Source organism: Hevea brasiliensis, chromosome 7, assembly GCF_030052815.1.
Source record: "Hevea brasiliensis isolate MT/VB/25A 57/8 chromosome 7, ASM3005281v1, whole genome shotgun sequence".
Classification (NCBI taxonomy): domain Eukaryota; kingdom Viridiplantae; phylum Streptophyta; class Magnoliopsida; order Malpighiales; family Euphorbiaceae; genus Hevea; species Hevea brasiliensis.
The window spans coordinates 13358352-13378251 of record NC_079499.1 but is presented as its reverse complement, the minus strand read 5'-3'; the positions used below and the strand labels follow the sequence as shown (position 1 = coordinate 13378251).

Sequence of the window (19900 nt, the reverse complement as noted above, 5' to 3'; positions counted from 1 at the left end):
AACCCATCTTATAAGAGATCGGAAAACCATTAACTTAAGCGAGAGATCGGTTTATTCTAGGGTTGTGCAATTGGTGAGTTCGGAAAAGTCATTTGTGATCAAAGGACATCGGCTGAGAGCAGATAATAAAGTCGATTTTAAAGTCCCTTGACTTCAGAGGTCGGCCAAAATATGGTGTTGATAGCTGCCTCTCTTTACATAATTTCTATTGAAGAGAATGAAATTCTCTCGCATAGGAATTATGTAAATATTCATACCCATATTTTGGGCAGTTGGAGTATGGAAAATTAGAATGCTGAGAATCAAAATCAACTTGGGATTGATTCTGGGTTGTAATATTAAACTAATGATATGTATTTATGTCATGTATATAGAAGGGTCTTCACATTTTGATAAAATTATCAAATTCCAATTAAGATTAAATTGTGCTGAATTGAAGCCAAAATTAAAATCAAAATTACTATTAAATCAAAGTCAAATCTAATACTTTTTGGGATGTTCAATTAAGCTCAAAATAACTTGTTTAGTTTAATTAACTTACACCTTTTTGAAAAAGCTTTCTCTAATTCAATACTAGGACGAAATGTGAATTTAAAACTCTCTCAAGTTATGTGGAGCTTTTAATTTTCATCTTTGGAATAATTGCATGATAGGGTTGGAAATTGTTTTTTGATCCATTTTATGATCTTTTTGCCGCCACCGACACCCTGTTCTCTCTTGGTAGAGGATAAGTGACTTGTTACTATACCATTTTTTTTTTTTTTTTTTGCTAATGATGGCTAATTTAGAGAGGCTTTGGGAGCAGTTTTCGCTTACTAAGGATGAGGCAACGAGGGTGGAGCTAAATGTTGATGATGGATTTGAGGCTGTGGTGAGATTGGAGAGATGTTTGGTGGCTCGTTTGGTGTCGGTGAAACCTTGACTATCTCTGGCCTCACATTGGCTCTAATAGGTGCATGGAGGCTCTCTCGTCTATTTTCTCTCCATGAGTTGAGTGCAACAGTTTTAGTTTGTAAGTTTGGCTCTAAGTTAGATAAGTTATAGATATTGTGAGAGGAGCATTGGCATTTTAACAAGCAGCTAGTGTTGTTGGATGATGTGGAAGGTGTTGAACAACCTAGAGAAGTGGTGATTAACTCATGTATCTTTTGGATATAGATTTATAATATGCCTCTCAACTGTCGAGGTATGGCATCTATTAGAAAGGTTATTGCATCTGTGGGTGAGGTGTGAAAGATAAATGAGAGTGATGTTAGGGTTTAGAGTATATTAATAAAGGTTTAGGTTAGGGTGGATGTTGGTAAACTGATAAAGCGTGGTTTGATGGTGAAGTGGGCTAATGGTAAGGCTATTTGGGTGTATTTTCGCTATGAACGGATGCTGAATTTTTTTTATTGGTGTGGTATGTTAAATCATGCATTAGAATCGATTGATATTAAAGGTTGGCCTTATGGGCCTAAGTTGAAGGCATCTCCTCTTTAAAAAAATGTTGTTAATAGATACTCTACGAAAGGGAGAGTGATGGTTCTTGACATGTTCCAAGATCGTTAAGTTCCTCTAGTCCTACTGTTTTATAGACAATCTTTAGTTTCAACCCCCTAACAGAAGCTTCATCTAATCAATGAAAAGTACCATATGAACCCAATGCTTAGGAATCTCGTGTTAAGTGTGCGAAATAGCTGATCGAGGAAGTGATTGTTGATGTGGCAGTTGCTTTGGACACAACTACTAGAAATTCTGAGCAAAATCATCTGGGTATTTTGCATGTTGTGGGTTCTAAGTAACAATTTAATATGGAAATGGAAGGTTTTGAAAAAAAAAAAAGGTTGTGGGCATCCTAAGAAGTCTGTTTGTTTAAAGAGTAGGCCTCTGCATATGGTGTCAAATGAGAATAATAATACTAGTAGTGCTATGTGTCATACTTGGAGACGTTATTAGGTGTGTACTTCAAATGACAATGTTTTAGATATCATGTCGATCAAGGAGAATTCTCTAAATGTTGCTAAGCGTAAGGTATGTGCTATTTCTATGGATATTTCTGATGACGATAATAAGCAAGACTTTTCTGTTAAGAAACTAATAATGGTAGATGGTTGTGCTCTGGATTCTAAAAAGAAGCAGTGTCTGCTAGGCCACACCACTAAGAGCCATGAAAATCTTAAATTAGAACCTCCAAGGTATGGGTAATCCCTGGACAGGTCTGGCACTTCGCCTTCTCGTGAGGAATAATAACCCAGATTGCATTTTTCTTATGGAAACTTGATTGAATGTTTCTGAATTTTCTAGTGTTAGATGTATTCTTTTATAATATGATTTCCTTATTATAGATTTTATGGGTCAGACTAGTCGTTTGGTTTTGATGTGGTGAAAATGCTTGGATGTCACTACTCTTAGTTTCTCTTAGCATCACATTGGTTTTTTAGTCTCAGAGGTTGGTCTACCAGATGTTTGGCATGATTCTACTATTTTAAGTTGGCCAAAAAGTCATATTAAACACTTGACTTGGTCTTTAATTAGGAGACTTTATGGTTCGTACTCTAAGCCATGGCTTCTCTTTGAAGACTTCAAAAAATAATGTATAACTTTGAGAAATAAGGTGGTGTGGTTGGATCTGCAGGTTCAGGTGATGATTTTTGGGAGTTGGTGGATCAAATAGGCCCGTTTGACTTGGGCTTTCATGGATATCAGTTCACTTGGGACAATGGTTGTGCGGGCAATGCTAATTTTCAGAGTGGTTGGATAGATTTCTGGCTTCCACAGACTAGTTGGCTCTCTTTTCTTTTGTTCAAGTGCTTCATTTGTCCTGTTTGGCTTCAAATCATTATCTTATACTTTTGAAAATTGTTATTTTTTGTAGACATGGTGGTCATCGACATGGCCCTTTTCATTTTGAGGCAATGTAGACTAAGCATGGTGATGGTGAAAAGGTTGCCTGTGAGGCCTTGGTTAGTGGTTATTCCTATATGTCTAAATTGCAGTCATGTGTTTCTGCTCTAACTTTGGGGAGCAAAGAATCTTTTAGTCATACTCAGAAATTGTTGGAGCAATTAATGAAGGAGCTGGATGAAGTGCTTGCCAATGATGATCAAATGTTGGTATCCATCATAGTCAAGTCTTAAGGTGGCAAATTGATGATCTATTGAAGGATGAGGAATTGTTATAGAGGCAAAGTTTTAAGGTAGTATGGTTAAAGGAGGGGGATCGTAATACAAAATTCTTTCATTTGTTTGCTTTTGAAAGGCACTAAAAGAATGCTTTGGTCAAACTTCGGCATTCGATGGTGGTTGGTATGAAGGAGAGGAGAATGTAGCGAAACTTATTTTGCACTACTATAATAAGCTCTTTTCAAGTGTCCAACCTTTACAAAATATAACTACAGTGCTATCTCTTCTTTTGTTTCGGATACTATGAGATCTCTATTGACTGCTCCCTATATGCCTAGGGAAGTTCATATGGCTTTGAAGTAGGTGCACCCACTAAAAGCACAAGGTTTAGATGGTTTTCCTACTTTATTTCTTTATTTTATCATAAATACTAGCACATTGTTGGTGATGGAGTAACAAGGTGTGTGTTGGATTTTCTGAATACTGAAGTGATGCCTATTTCTTTAAGCCACACTTTTGTTACACTTATTCTGAAGGTTCATTCCCTAGAACATGTTAAAGATCTAAGGCCAATAAGTTTATGTAATGTTATTTATAAGCTTATGTCAAAGGTTTTGGCTAATAGATTAAAGGAAGTGTTGCCAAATATTATTAGTGAATCCTAAAGTGCTTTTGTCCCTGGGAGACTGATATATATAATGCTATAACTGATTTGAAATTGTTCACTCTATTGAGCATAAAATTAATGGTAAAAAGGGTTATATGCATGAAGTTATGTAGGAATTGACTTTTGCTTGGCAATTTATTGATCTTATTATGGCTTGTATGACATCAGTATCCTTCTCCTTATTAATGGACATCCTTGAAGAAAAATTAAATTATGGATCATAGCTCATGTTTATGCAACTCTAAGATCTCTATCATATTTGTTTTACTAATCCATAATAAAATCACATGTAAATATGGAAAAAATTAATATATTATAGTCTAGATATGTACCTTATTAATGAGTCTACAAAATCAAAGAACCAATTATACTACTTTTTTCTTCTTCTAATTTTAGTGCATTCATTAGAAATATGGCCTTATGGCCCATTTATACTTTTGAATGCTGCAAGTTACAACCCTTAACCAATGTACATGTTTTTTGGATTTTGTCACCTTTTAGCAATGTACATGACTTTTTATTTTTCCACCTTTTGGCAATTTACATGACTTCTCATGTGGTTATTCTTAATTCTGATTTTAAGTCTAATAGATCCATATTGACTCATATGGATGACCCAAACTATATTTTCAACAATCCTTATAGTCATCTAATTCCACAAGAGGGGGCTGTGTCAAGGAGATCCTTTTTCTCCTTATTTATTTCTATTATATGCTGAGGGGTTCTCTTCTATTATCAGACATGAGGTGGAGCAAGACATTATTCATGGTACTCAAGTTAATAAGGCAATCCAATTATGTCGCATTTACTTTTTTTACAGATGATTGTGTTCTCTTTGCTAGAGCTACTAGGCAAGAATGCCAAAATTTTTAATGGATTTTGCAGTAGTATGAACATATGCTTGGGGTCAGATTATTAATTTTGATAGATTATAGATCTCTTGTTTTAAGAAGGTCCCTTTCAGTGTTGGGATCTAAAATCAAGAATTTTTTTTTTTTAAAGTTAGATTGGTGAATTACTATTCGAAATATTTGGGCCTTCTAGCTATAAGAGGATCTCAGGGTGGATTAATAAAATTTTATCACAAGCTGGAAAAGAGATCTTAATTAAATTGGTGGCCCAGGTAATTTTTACTTGTATAATGAACTGCTTTGCTTTGCTTAATAGGTTTTGTGTGGAGATTCAACACTCAATCCACAATTTTTAGTAGGGAAGTTCAGATGAAGGGAGGAAGATTTATTGGGTCTCTAGGGACAAATTATGCAATTCCAAATTTGATAGTGGATTGGACTTTTGCCATATGGAGAGTTTTAACATAGCTATGTTGGCTAAGTAGGGATGGAGGTTGCTTCAAAGACTAGACTCTCTCTGTGCTCGCATTTATAAAGCGAAATATTTTCCAAATTCCAGTTTTTTGGATGTTACTCTTAGACATGGCCCCAACTACACCTGGCATAGCTTGTTGAAAGGAAGGAAAGTTCTTTTGAAAGGAGTTCGTTGGCATATTGGGGATGGATCTTTTGTGCATCTTGGAAGGATAATTAAGTTGCAGGACTTAACAACCAATGCCCTTTAATCCCACAGAAGCTTGATTTGGATGCCACAGTTGATCAATCAATTGACCCTTCAACCGTAACATGGTGTAGGGATGTTATCCAAAGGGCCTTTCTTCCATTTTAGTAGGAAGCTGTCCTCCAACTTCCTTTAGTTCTAGGTAACCCAAGGATAGTATCTATTGGATGGGGTGTAAAAATGGCATCTACCATATGCATTCGGGGTATTACTGTGCAAAACAGATGATGGCTTCAGCTATTCTTATCTCTTCCGCAGTGCAAAGTGGTTTTAATTGGAAGTTGATTTGGGATTTGCCTTTGCTGCCTTGGAACAAGTTATCTTTGTGGCAGGTTGTGACGAGCATTCTTCCTTACAATGCGAATTTGTGTGCAAAAATAGACCAGTTGTCTCCTTTGTGCCCACGTTGTCATGCAGATTCAGAGTTGTTTCTCAATATACTCCATGATTGCTTGTGGACGAGAGGTATATGGTTTTTATCCCTTTTAGCTCTTCACATTGAGGATATGACAAAAGGAACTCAGATGGATTGGTTTATTGCTTTATTGGAGTAGCATCATTTAATGGAGTTATTTCAAGTTGTGATAATTATGTGATGTCTTTAGCGGGATAGGAACCATGTGGTTATGAATAATGATTTGAGATGCTATTATGGCAGTTGCAAAGCTAAATTAGCTCCTTGTTGAAGTTACATCTCAATCTATAGAAGGAAAAGTAGTTCAGTAGTCCGTCCTTGTTGTGGGGATACCACCACCACCACCATCTCCCTTTCTTAAAGTGAATGTGGATGCCAATCTCTGTTCTCGCTGGAAATGTATGGGCCTTGGGATTGTAATTCGGGATAGTTATAATTCTGTAAAGGTAGTAGCAATAAAAAGAGTGAATGACCTATAAATGTTGAAATGGTAGAAGGACTAGTCATTTTATGGGTCTGTCTTCTATTTTTCTTAACACTATTTGTCAAATTTTATGGTTGGCTCTTTCTGATTCCTCTGCTGGTGTTTCTCCATTCTTCCAAGTCGTTGATGATATTTACTCATAAGGCGGCAACGTTACACTCTTGGTCCTTCTCTTTAGTTCAACGTTCAGAAATTGTTGTGGCACATGCAATGTCTAAACTTCTTTGCAAATGTTAATTCTGAATTTATTTTTCACAACTCTGTACAACTCAACTCAACTCAAGTAAGCCTTTATTCCAAAAATTTGGGGTCGGCTATATGGATTCGCTTTCTCTACTCTAAACGATTTTGGGTTAAATCTTCAGAAATGTGTAATGTTTATAGGTCATGTTATACTACTCTCATCCAAGTCAATTTAGGTCTACCCTTTTTTTTCTTTCTATCCTCTAACCTAATGTATTCTACTTGTCTAACTGGAGCTTCTGTATGTCTATGCTTCACAGGACCAAACCACCTCAATCTCCCTTCTCTCAACTTATCTTTAATTAGCACCACTCCTACCTTTTCTCTAATACTCTCATTACGGACTTTATCTAGTCTAGTATGGCCACTCATCCACCTTAACATTCTCATCTCTGCAACTCTTATCTTAGAGGCATACGACTCTTTCAGTGTCCAACACTCACTACCATATAACACAGCCGGTCGTGTGGCTGTACGGTAAAATTTTCCTTTCAACTTATTGGGGATCTTACGATCACATAAAACTCCCGTGGCACATCTACACGGGAGTTTTATGTGATCGTAAGATCCCCAATAAGTTGAAAGGAAAATTTTACCGTACAGCCACACGACCGGCTGTGTTATATGGTAGTGAGTGTTGGACACTGAAAAAATTATATGCGTATGTACGTGAGGATATTTTGAGGCTCATAAATCTTGATTTGCCTTCTTAATAATATATCACAATCTCCCATATAAAAAAAAGGAAGATCATATATTTATATTTAAATTCAAATAGACTCAATTATTTATAAAAGAAATTGAAATATTATTTTTTTAATTTTTATTAATAAAATTATTTTTATAAAATTAACTAAAATAAAATACTAAAAAATTAAAGAACACCGAGAACACAAACCCAACAATCCTTAAAAATTACAATTCTTTTCAAAATGAAAATACAAGCCTAATAAATTATTAAATTCTCAATCAAATGACACCAATCCAGCAACAAACATTTTCGATCAAAGAGTAACAACGTCGCAATTAGTACAAATCCAGAAAAGTGGGCGGGCTAGGGAAGACTAAGCTTACAATGAGGTATGGGTTTGCAATTCTCAATTAAAGAATAAGTCATGATTGTAACTCTTTCCGTCATAGAAAAAATAAAGTTACTTTCTTTTCATCCATTTCAAATTATAGGTTATTTTTTATTTTTATTTTAAAATAGTATTTAATTTATTATTTATAAATATATTCTTATTTAATTTAATATGCATTAAAAAAATTTATTAGTTTCAATCATAATTTAGCAACCCCAGTTATGTAATTTTAATAGAATAATATGAGTAAATGGTATATTAAAAAATTAAATAAAATTTATTAAATTACATTTTCTGTGTGAAAATAGCAGTAAATCTATTTTTGTAACATATTTGAATAATATTATTATTTAATCTACTGATTAGTTAATTTATATATTTTAAAAAATATAATATTTTAAAAAATATATTTAAAAATTTTATTAGGTAGAGATTAAATTTAAATTTATAATTTTTTTAATTTTCAATATATTGATTATCAATTTTATATTTAAAATTTTAAAAAAAATTGATTAATTTTTTTTGCATATAGTTTGAATCATCTTTTATAAACAGATAAAAACAAAAAAAAATTAGGAGGAAAAGAGTGCGGGGGTGTAGAGAAGAAAAAATACGAAGAGAGAAAAATAAGTGAGAATAAGAGAGAAATAAAAATAAGAGAATTAAGATAATTTAGGTATAAAAAATAATTATATCACTAAACAATTAATAAAATTAAATTATAGAAATTAATTAATATATTTTTTTAATATATAGATTAATTAATTAATTTAATTAAAATAAAAAAATTAAATAGTATTAAAAATAAAAAAAATTAAATAATTTAAACAGATAAAATATAAAAGATAAATAATATATTTTTTAAAATATAAAATAAATAATTAAGAATAAAAAAAATTAATAAAAAAATTAAATAATTTAAATAGACAAAATATAAAAAATATATAATACATTCTTTAAAATATAAAATAAATAATTAATTTTATTAAAATATAAAAATTAAGTAGTAATTTATTCTATTATAACGAGGTTATTAAAATTTTTGCTAATTAAATAAATTTTCTTTCTTATTCGTGGAATGTCAGGATCACCTTCACCCGCCAGTGCCAAGTGGCGTTAAGGGAGAGATGGTGAGCAGACTATGCTCATAAAATCATTCGCACTCTGTTTGGAAAATGTTTTAGGAGGGAAGAAAAATAAAGAGTGAAAAATAAAAATATTTATTTTATTTTATTTTTTTTTCTTATTTAGATAGAAAAAAAAATAATAAAAAAAAATAATAAATTTATAATTTTTTTAATATATTTAAAAAAAATAATTTTATAATTTTAATTTTTTATTATTTTTTTTAAATTAAAAAAAAATAAAAAAAATAAAAAATATTTTCCCTCTTCCACTGATTTTTCTTTATTTCTAAATAAAAAAAATATCAAACTCAATTTATTTTTCCTTTTTTTTTTTTTTTTCCTTTCCTTTTCCTCCCATCCAAACAGAGTGTCAGGGGCTCAGACAGTCAAACAAACATTTACTGATTTCCCCACCCAATGGACCATTTGGAAATTGCCACGTTTGCATACCAAATTGACCGTTAACGCATCACTTTCTGGCAACTAGAATAACCATTTCTTCGCCCTCCTAGCTGATGACAGCGCCATACACACAAATCTTGGACTCACAACTATAAGCTCTAGGGTTTTCTTTTCTTTCTTTGATAAGCGAAAATGACGGTCACTACTGAGATCAGCGATGGAGATCACGCGGTCGAGCTGATCGTGCGAGACGCATCCGCATCATCACCTGATGGCAGTGCGGACGACGGAGCAGGCGGCGGCTCTGGCTCTGAGGAAATGGCCCCTCTTTTGAACCAGGCCGAGAAGCCCAAGATCAATATCTTTTCCGTTTCTTACTCTCGTAGAAAACCTAGAGTAATAAACCCTAACTCTATCATTCCATTGCTTTACTTTTATAATCGGTTTTTTGTCATTTATTTATGTTAATTATGATTAGGAGTGATTATTTTTTTTTGAATTTTGATCTTTAAGGTCTTTTATTTAATGATTCATATTCCTAATAATACAGCGAATTAGCTCAGGTCCATTTGGATATATGAAGATTAGAAAGGGAATTTGAATTTGACATCATATTAGTATTTAATGATTTTTCACTTGAAATACAAATCCAAAAATGGACACCGATCTAACTTTATAATTCAAAAGAGGGAACAAGAAGAGGAAGGAAAGATTAAATTGATATTATCAGAAGGGAACAGAAAATAATTGGTAGAACCAGAAGTGATTGAATTATTGAGCTTAGAAGCAATAACTAATTATTGAAATTTGTTGCTTAATTCTTATTCAATTAGTGGTTTGCTTAAATTTGATAATGTGGATTGATTGTCTCTTTTGATTATAGTTTGAAATATAAAAGCATTGGTGAGAACTGGAGAAGTGAATATGGTTATTAACCTTAACTTACAGGAGCAAGTGGCAAGATTACCTGAAACAGAGACATCCCCAATAACACAGTTTATTTTCTGGATATGGGGTGGATCCAGATACTCGGGCATATTGTGCATGGCCTTATCATCAACCATCTACTTCGTAATGGAAGTTCTATCTGATTCTTTCTCTGGTAGGTAGGTTGGTTTGTTATACTGTTATGATCGAGCATAACTCTTCTTAGCATGCTATAAACTTTCTTTACATTACCAATCTGATATAGCTATCTCAAATGCGTTTAAAGATCTCTCCTCTAAGTCAGCCTTCATGTGCTAATTTAAGTTACTATACCCATTTTCCTACATTACAAAGTAAATCCTCCCTTGGCTAAGATTGGAGTAAGTGAGGATGGTTCTCATTTGAAAGATAACCAAGTAGATTAGGTTTGCAGCATCATTTGTTTCGTTTATGAGAAGAATTTGCTTCCTTGATTGCTATTGTTGTTAGATTCTAAACCTGCCCCTCTTCCTACACACCTTAGGCAATTAAAGCAGACTCTTTTGAAGAATGCGGAGCTAACCCTTTTGCCAAGCCTCTGGAGATGCCTTAGGCTAAGATGCTTCCTCTAATTCTACATCCAAAATAAAAGATAGGCATATGATAAGCAATCCGTGCAAAGACTAATGCTAGGGGATTTGATTCTCTCTAGATATTCCTTCCTAAAAGAAGTTGTTATCTTCTTTTTCTTTACATACACACCAACATCAAACTGCCAATGATGGGTAAAATTGTGGATTATGGGCTCATCTAGAGATCTAATTTCTATCAACGAATCTTCAATTTCTTGAACTTCAATGTTGTCTATTTTTTCTTCTTTAAGTTCTTGCACAATGCTGGCTTGAAATACTCTTGAGTCAACTTCTTTAAATTCAGATCTTTGCAAATCTTGGACTTCATAGATTTGTGGAACCTTTACTTGTTCTTCATTAAATTTTCCAATATTTTGGACTTTCTCCATAGCCATTGGTGTCTTGTTTTCATTGCAGGCCATTAGTTCAACATGATGGCTAATATTGTTGTCTTCAATACTTATCTAAAATTTTCAGGACCACTATTTTCCTCAAATTGCAAACACCCTTGAAAGATTGAAATAGATTTTTATACCCATTAGATTTAAATAGAACTCGACATTTTAGGGTTGAATGAAACAATTTCCAAATTGCAAATTCTAGTAGACTTACATAAAAATCAAATTGTGAATCCTCTTGATTGGATTTGTCAGTATTTTTTTTTCTTCTTTTCTTTTTTTTATGATTTATGACTTCATAAATGAGTTCCACATTTTCTAAACTTTATCTTTTGCACACCGAAAAGATTAGAAAGCAAACCATAATTGCACTTTGTTTAGCTTCTCTTCCTCAAGGTTTTTTCATAGTGGAGGGTGGGGAATGGAGAAGAGGCAGTTGGTAATGCTTTAACATAATTTTAGAAATACCATCATGTATAACCTTGCCTTGATGTTTCTCTGAATGATATTTTATTTGAACAAGTTTTTACTTTTACAAAGTTTAACAGTTTATGCTTTGGGCAGCTCGGTCAATCCCTTTGTTTGAGACTGCATTTACAAGATGTACAATAGTATTGATATTATCATATGTATGGTTGAGGAGAAGTGGACAGCCATTATTTGGAGCAGCAAATGCTAGGAAACTTCTCTTTTGGAGAGCCTTAACTGGATATCTATCATTATTGAGTTTTATTTATTGGTAAGTTCAACCTGATGCACGTACTCCTGCATGTAGATACAATTTAGTTTCATTTTGTCATCTGCTTCTATCATATTCAGTTAGGTGGGTGAGGGTCAGTAGGGATGCAGGTAGAGGGGGTGCAAGGGTACAATTACTGAGGTTCACTGATCACGTAGACAATGTTCATTATTTCTTAATCACAAACATTTTCAGAATACTCATTTTTATACTGTGAAGATGTGGTGCATCTTGCCAGGATCACTTGATCATAGATTCATCTGCAATGTTGCAATCCTAAATTTGCAATGCGAGATGAATTAACCATAATTGTGGAGATATAGTGTGACTACCTGCAGGCTGCATCTCTAGTTGCTAGTGTGTAATTCTGAAAATGTTAAGGGCTGGCTCAGCTTTTACCCATGATGAAATGGTTTTACAATTTTATATGAGCTAATCAATCAAGGGTTTCATTAAAAAGTTTTTAGTTGTGCAATACCACTGAATGTTGAAATTATAAAGGTCAGTTCACATTTTCAGCTCTGGTGTACTCTTTATATGATACCTGATGTTTTGGTTGCTTGTGGAACAATTCTCACTGCTTGCACTGTCTTGTTTCCAAAACTTTTTCTTTGGCTTGAAAAACTTTAATTCTTTGGAAATTTGAATAACTAGCAAAATGCTGTAATAACTAGTAGTTGGCGCCTTACTTTTCCCTCTTTCAGCATTCAGAGGTTACCCTTGTCCCAGGCTATTGTATTAAATTTCACAACTCCAATTGTGGCTTCAATTGTGGCAAGGATCATGTTACGTGAAAAGTTCAAAATTGCAGATATTGGAGGTGTGCAGCATTTTCTTCTTTTCACTCTTTCTTTTTTCCAGTAGAAGGGGTAGAAAATGGTGGGGAAGCCCTGCCTCTTTTCTTCTTGCTCTTGATATAAATGCTAAAAGTAGCATTTGTTGGGTGGGAAGTGATTACTTTGCTAACTACCATTCATTTTCCAGGTCTTGCTTGCAGTTTCATTGGTGTGGTCTTCATTTATAGACAGATACTTAGAACACAAGGTAGAGAAGTGAGTTAACAAAACCTCCTATCCTGTGATGATAATGTTTGCTTAAAGAATATCAGCAATTGAAAGAATTTCAATGTAATATTATTGTTGTTTTTCTTTTTTCTCTATAATAACAACAATATGGATCCCCACTTTTGTTGTATCATACCCTATTCATACATAGATTGCTTTATACAAGTGCTACTAATATTCTTTCTGCATTAAAGAAAGTATAGTACAATCAGCTTTCAAGTGAATTATAAACTTTCTTCCTTTTTTCTCCTCTCCTCTTCTCTCCTTTTTCTCTCATGATGAGAGTTTTATCTGCTTGCTATTTTCAGCTATTTCAAATTCTCTATTTTTGGACCCCATGAAAAGGCTGATGCTGAAAGGGAAAAAATCTCTGGGAGCAGATTTTTTTCATCAATCCTGGGTTTTCTAATAGATTTTTTTCCCCCTTTGTGGCACCTAGTCAATCTTGTGAAGCTGTTGGATTACATAACTTGCTGGGACTTTGGATATGAAATACAAATAGATATAACGTACAGGAGAAACGGGCAACTCATGGACTTGAACAATATACGTGTTCTTCACTTTTCGTTTGTTTCTGGTCTCTTGGCCTTTGTTTATAGCTTTATGTATAAGAAAATCCTTCTCACCTTCCACCCTCTCTGCTTTGTGCTCTCTTTCCCCCTCACCAGATTGCAGTACATCTGTTTTCTTGTGGAACTGTTCATTACTGGCAAATTTATTTGTTTTCTTTTGACAGGGGGGTGGATTAGAGGTGGGGAAAAAAGCAATGCAACTGCTAAGGGAAGTCACCACATATATGCCGTATTGGTTGGTTTATTCTCATCAATTACTGGTGGAATCAGTTACTGCCTTATAAAGGCTGGAGCAAAGGCATCTGATCAACCTGTGTAAGATTTACACCTGGTTTTGGTGGATCTACTTAATCACCGTGCTTACATATACATTATTTGCCTTCTGCTGCTCTCTGTGATTTTTTTTTTTTTTTTTTTTTTTTTGTGTATCCTTTTAAGCAATTTCAATTTTAACTCTGATTGTCACACGGTTGTCCACTAGCTTTATTCTTATATGCACCTGTTGTCCTTATCTTCTATAATATCTTAAAGCTTTAAGTTTGCACTTTATTCTTTTTTCAGGGCCACTGTTTTTTCATTTGGCTTACTCTCTAGCCCTGCTGCGGGAATATGTACATTTGCTTTTGAGGTAATCTCCTAGGAATTGTTAATATACTTGCTTTAGCGTAAGTCCAAATCTTACAAGTTCCTCTAAATTATTGTCTGTGCATGCATGAATATTGAAAATCATATGTTAATTGATATGATTGTAAATTGTATGATAGGTTTAGATTTCTAAAATCTGAATTTTTACGTTTTCATAATTTATCAGTATTTTGTTGTTACATATTGGAGGTAAACATTTGTCTACATTTAAGGTATTTGATAGTTGTTAAAATGTCTTTCTAATAAAAGATCAAATATGTATCCTGAATTTTCACTTTCACTATTCACCTAAGAATGAAGATCCTTAACTAGTTGTAAGTGGGAAGTTTGCATTTCATGGACATATAGTTACAAATTATTGTTAAATGGAAGAAAAAGTAGGCTGATAACATAAAGCAACATGGGAGCTTGATGGAGGTGGATCTACCATGCATAACATCTAGCATGTGCACACTCAATATGCATCAGTTTTGGTTCATGCTAGGGTTTGAGAAATCACTACTGTCATCTAGAAGATACAAACCATCTCTCAATCTACCACTGCCAATCATTCTCCCTATTTTCAATTCCTGAAACATACAGTGAGTAGGACAAAAATTCAATTTTGCAATTAATAGCTTGAGTGATGGAGTTGACAGATAAAATATTAATAGGAAAATTAGGAGCATGAAGAACTAAAGTGAAATTTATATTAAGAATGCATGTAACAAAACCTGTTTCAAAAATAGGAGTTAAGGATCCATCTACGGACCTTTTCTTTTACTTAACATGGAGAATAAGTGGAAAATCCATTTGAAGAGCTAGTCATATGTTTGTTTGCTCCAAAATCTATAATCCAACAAATTTTATCAAGATTGGCAAGAAATGTATTATTTGATTTAACAAAACTGGAGAAGGCAACTGTGGTAGATTGAGCCTCAAGTTGTGACAATAAACACCTCAGGGTTTGTGCTTCTTCATTGGAAAAACTCTCCTTAAAAAAGTCTACTATTTCGGATGCATTGGCTTATGGTCTAGAAGGGCCTGTTCGTTTGCCACCATGCCCTTTGATGGCAACCATACAATTTCCAGCAATGTTTCTTTGTATGTCTAGACTTGCCACAGTAATCACAATGCAATTGGTCCTTGTCCAATGAACCATGGTGAGGAGCCTGTGATTGTTCTTTTGAGGAGGCAGCTATGAGTCTTGCCTTGTCCACAGAGGAGGAATGGACCATGATACTCCTACGACTCTTCTCCTGCTGTATATATGAATAAGTTTGCCTCAAGGGAGGCAACGGACCCTTATCAAACACTTGGACCCATATTTGATTATACTCTATATTCAATCCAGCAAGAAAGCATTTATGCTCTCCTTTTCAATCAGTTTCTGAAATTTAATAGTATCAACAATACATCTAGCCTGAAAATCCTGATAATAGTCTAGTTCCTACCATAAAGCACTCAACTCAGCAAAATATTGTGCAATAGTCATCTCACCTTGCTTTGTACCATGAACCTTATTCGATATCTCATAAATCTATGCATCGTTGCCCATTTGGAAATAGGTTTGAGAGACTACATTCCAAATTGAGGATGCATTATTCAATAGTAAATACCTTCATGCAATCTAAGGTTGTATGGAGTTGATGAGCCAGGACATCACAAGCGAATTATCGGATTCCCATTGATTATAGGTAGAACTTGCGGCTTCTAGTGTCAAGTTATCCCCAGTGATATAACCCTTACAGTCCTCTAGCTTGAAAAAAAGGCAAACAAGATCCGAACCATGTTAGATAATTGGTCCCATCAAACTTTACGAGACTTATTTGTAACGAGGGGTTTTCACTGATAAAACTTATTTTCCCTTTAGTAATTGTTTTCTTCCTGTTAGACATTGTTCAATAAACAAAAGGAAAAAAATCAAAGAACAAGTGCAACAGGGCTAAAAAAAAAAAAGCCCAAACCAAAATGATGAAGCAGGCTAGTAGAGGCATGGACCACTGAGAAGGTCGCCGGAGATGGGAGCACCCTAGAAAACTCACCGGAAGCAAGTCCATGTACCGGCATATGAGAAACAATGCAACACTCTCGACAGATCGCGTAGCTATGTGCTTCACCGGACGGCAGCAGATCTCCTGGAATAGGCCAATTGGCAGTTGCTCCTTCTCCTGAGGTGGGTGATGATAGTCAACCCCCACTGCAACAGTCCTTTTAAGCTTTGGCCTACAAGAAACCCTAACTAGATCTGGTACTATTTATGTCAAAAACCAGTGGTTGTGCTCTGATATCATGTTCAAACAGGTTTTGTGGGAAGAAACGGTTTATTTTTGTGTATATTTGATTAGATACATGTCCCTATTTATATGCAAGAGTTTGATACTAAACAGGTAACTAAATATAATAGGAAACATAATCTACTCCTATTTTAACTCCTACAAATCTTCTATAATTCTCCTATACAGGAAATTTAAATCTGCTGTATAGGAAATACGGGATTTCCAACAATTATAAACAATAGATAGAGTGGGTAGGTCCACAAATAACATCTTGCATGAGACCTCTCAATCCCAAGAAACTGTCTCTTTAACTTTGTGGCTTGGAACTACATCTCTCATGCCAAACAAATAAGTATTTTGATTATAGCAGTGCCTTAAGTTGCCCTACAAAACACTTTTCATGGAATTTCTTTTCCCCCCATCTGGAATATGATATGAAAATCTCACTCTTCTTTTTTTATTTTTTGCCTTGCATATATGTCAATATCTTTCACTTCCATTAATCTCGGTTAGGTAATGAACTAAAAAAAATTGCAATAATTCCATTTGTGTGTGTGTGTAATTTGGGATATATGACATTTTAATTGTTTAATTTTAGTTATTGAGTATGACATTTTATTTAGGATATATCCAATTCACCATGGTAATGTAATATGAATGGACGTGAATATGTAGACATTCCATTCCAATTTCACTTTTTGAGATGACTAGATACAATTTAATTGTAATTTTTAATATTATTCACTTAATTAGATTTCATTTCTACCTGAATTCAATGGATTCAAGTTTATTAGCAATATAAAAAATTTTGATTCTCTATGTGCCAAACATAAGAAAATGAACCCAGATTTTACGAATTGCTTCTACTTCCATTCCTAGTCCTAGAATAACCAAACATGCTCTAAATGTTTGGATGTCCTAACCTTGAGGGGATGTCCTAACCATTGAGCGTTAGAAATCATTATTTTTCTTCAGTTTCTGTTTATTATGTGGTTTGCAGATATTTCCAACTGAATTCAAGGGAGTCAAGTGTATTAGTATTATAATAAATTTTGATTCCTTATATGCGAAACATAGGAAAATGAACCATATTTTTGGAGTTGCGGATATTTCCACCTGAATTCAAGCAATTCAAGTGTATAAATATTATAAAAAAAAAAAAAAAAAAAAAAAAAAAAAGATTCCTTGTGTACCAACATAAGAAAACTAATCATATTTTAGGAGTTGCATTCTATTTCCTTTTCTAGAGTAAGCCAAACATGCCCTAAATCTTTGGAGGTCCTAACAATTTAGAGTTTGAAATCAGTATTATATTTTCACCAGTTTATCTGTTTATTATGTGGTTTGCAGATACTGAGTTTAACTTTTGTATTGCAGGAATTTGTGGTGCCAGATTTTTATTCATTCACTTTTATGCTTATACTGGGTGTTCTGGCCTTCTTTGTAGAGGTGCTAGTTTAAACTATAATTTATCTTCTTGGTTCATAGAGGTGCTACTTTTGTGTGCAGTAATTTCTACATGCCATCAAAATTTTATTTTGTCACTGATAATTTTGTGACTTTTCTTTATCACTTTATGGGTTTCTAAGCATGTTTGCTACTTTCCAGGTGTTTTTAGCTCGTGGATTTCAGCTTGAAAGGACCAGCAGGGCTGCAAATGTCCAGTACATTGAGGTACTTCTTTGGTCTGCCTTTCCCTCTCTCTCTCTCTCTCTCTCCCTCTCGGCATGCAAGTTACATTAGCATCTGGAACTGAGTTCCCACTTATGTTCTATAGCTCATAACAATCCACATTGAGAGGACTAGCTTTCTTCCCCAACTCTTTTTAATACTGAAAACGGTTCCCATTTATGTTCTATAGATGATAAAATGTACTCCTCCAAGTATTATCTATCAGATATATGGATATGTAATTTTGATATATAAAAATGATCAATTTTGGGAATGCTGTGAGAAAAGAAATGTCACTATTTTCCTAGACCAGGAAATCCGGTGTTGTCCTGTACTTCATATATAATTTATTGCCTCTGTTTCAGGTTGCCCTGTCACAGTTGTGGGGAATGAGTTCTTCTAGGGCATCTTCACCATTTGGAGGTCTAGTTGGATGTTTACTCATCTTGATTTCAGTATGCTGTACCATATATTTTGGACCTTACAAAGAGATGGAATGACACCAAAGATGACGTAATCAACTTGTTTAATTTCCCAAGCCTTTTTAAAATTGTATGTAGTGGCTTCCGATTAACTTTTCGCTCCTACTCGAGTATCAGTTTCCATTTTCGGGGTGAGGTTACCCAATTGGCCTGATGACCTTGTTGCACATGACATCAATTGGCTGCTGCAATGATTATGTAAATCATAATTTGGTTTTGAGTTTTAATTCTAGTCATGATGTGAAGTTAGTAATAAACGGTTTGAAAAAACTAGAGCAAAAGCAGGTTAACAAGCGGAACATATAAATCTTAGTATGCATAGATCTCGCTTGGGATCGATTCGAATGGTGAATTAAATCAGAATCGGATTGGCTTAAATTTAATTGGAATTAGACCGAACCTTGTTAGAACAATGATTGATTTGAGCCATGATTGAATCAGATTCAGATCATCAGTCAGATCGGTTTCAGGCAAACGATAAATTTTATTTCATTTAAAAAATTAAACCGTTGACTTTAATCAAATTCTAATCAATTGGAACATAAACTGAAATTGAAATTAAAATCGAAATTAGAATCATTGAAGTATCTTAGAGAGCGATTTAAATTCATATCCTGAACCTCAATAAACCGAAACCGTGGCTGGACTTGAAGTATACATGATATATCACAGTATAGCAATCAGCCACTTGTCCAGTCAAAACTGGAGAAATCATCGATTCAAAGATATCCTAATAGAAAATGCAGGCCTAATTTCAGGATATTCGATGACAACTTCCACGAGTAAATATCAGCTTCAAATGATTTTTTTTTTTTTTTTTTTTTTTAAAGAAGGGTTAGAGAGTATAGATTCGAACTTGGTGTATCAAATGTCTTCAACCACTGAACCAAATAAAGACTAAGCTATCACTTCAAATGTTAGAAACCCAGACGTGTTTCTCTAGACTTGCACAAAAATTCCAATACTCAATTAAATAACTGTAATAGCAATATCATGGTCTATATCTGGCTTATTTTACCTGTGTTGGAACTCTGGTTTATTTTAGTAGAAATCAATATTACTAATCACTAAAAAAATCTAAAACTTTTTCATGTATTTTTAATTTCATTAATTTAATCTTCAAATCTCAACATTAATTTTAACTCTAGTGATTAAATCTTCCGTACTCAAAATTGCTTATGTTGAACTAAATTTTTTAATTCACAATATTTTTCTTAATCAGAAATATAGAGTCCATTAATAAAATAGAAACCTTTAATAGTAATTACCAATTAGTTAGCCATGTTAACAATTGCTCTGTATTTTCACCTATTTAATAATTTAATTATTAAAAATTAAAACACATGTCAAAGATCGAGAATTATATTAACAAAATTAAAAATTTTGGTTAAAATTGAAAAGGACTCAAATTAGTTCCTAAAGTATATCTAAAATTAC

General features: G+C 33.7%; 1 protein-coding gene across 1 annotated transcript; it reads left to right on the top strand.

Moving 5' to 3' along the window:
- Positions 1-9067: 9067 nt before the first annotated feature.
- Positions 9068-18690, top strand: LOC110645573 (uncharacterized). The gene is made up of 10 exons (XM_058150017.1): positions 9068-9492; positions 10045-10198; positions 11597-11771; positions 12476-12591; positions 12756-12815; positions 13572-13722; positions 13969-14035; positions 17688-17759; positions 17919-17984; positions 18347-18690. Exons 1-10 carry the CDS (start codon positions 9289-9291, stop codon positions 18479-18481), a joined length of 1200 nt encoding a protein of 399 aa, XP_058006000.1. The 5' UTR covers positions 9068-9288; the 3' UTR covers positions 18482-18690.
- Positions 18691-19900: the final 1210 nt, after the last annotated feature.

What these genes read in the sequence shown, in the direction of transcription:
- LOC110645573 (XM_058150017.1), top strand. Translation starts at nt 9,289, where the DNA reads ATGACGGTCACTACTGAGATCAGCGATGGAGATCACGCGGTCGAGCTG. An exon ending in ACTCTCGTAGAAAACCTAGA is followed by an intron (nt 9,493 to 10,044) that starts GTAATAAACCCT and finishes CTTAACTTACAG; the next exon opens with GAGCAAGTGGCAAGATTACC. An exon ending in TTATTGAGTTTTATTTATTG is followed by an intron (nt 11,772 to 12,475) that starts GTAAGTTCAACC and finishes TCCCTCTTTCAG; the next exon opens with CATTCAGAGGTTACCCTTGT.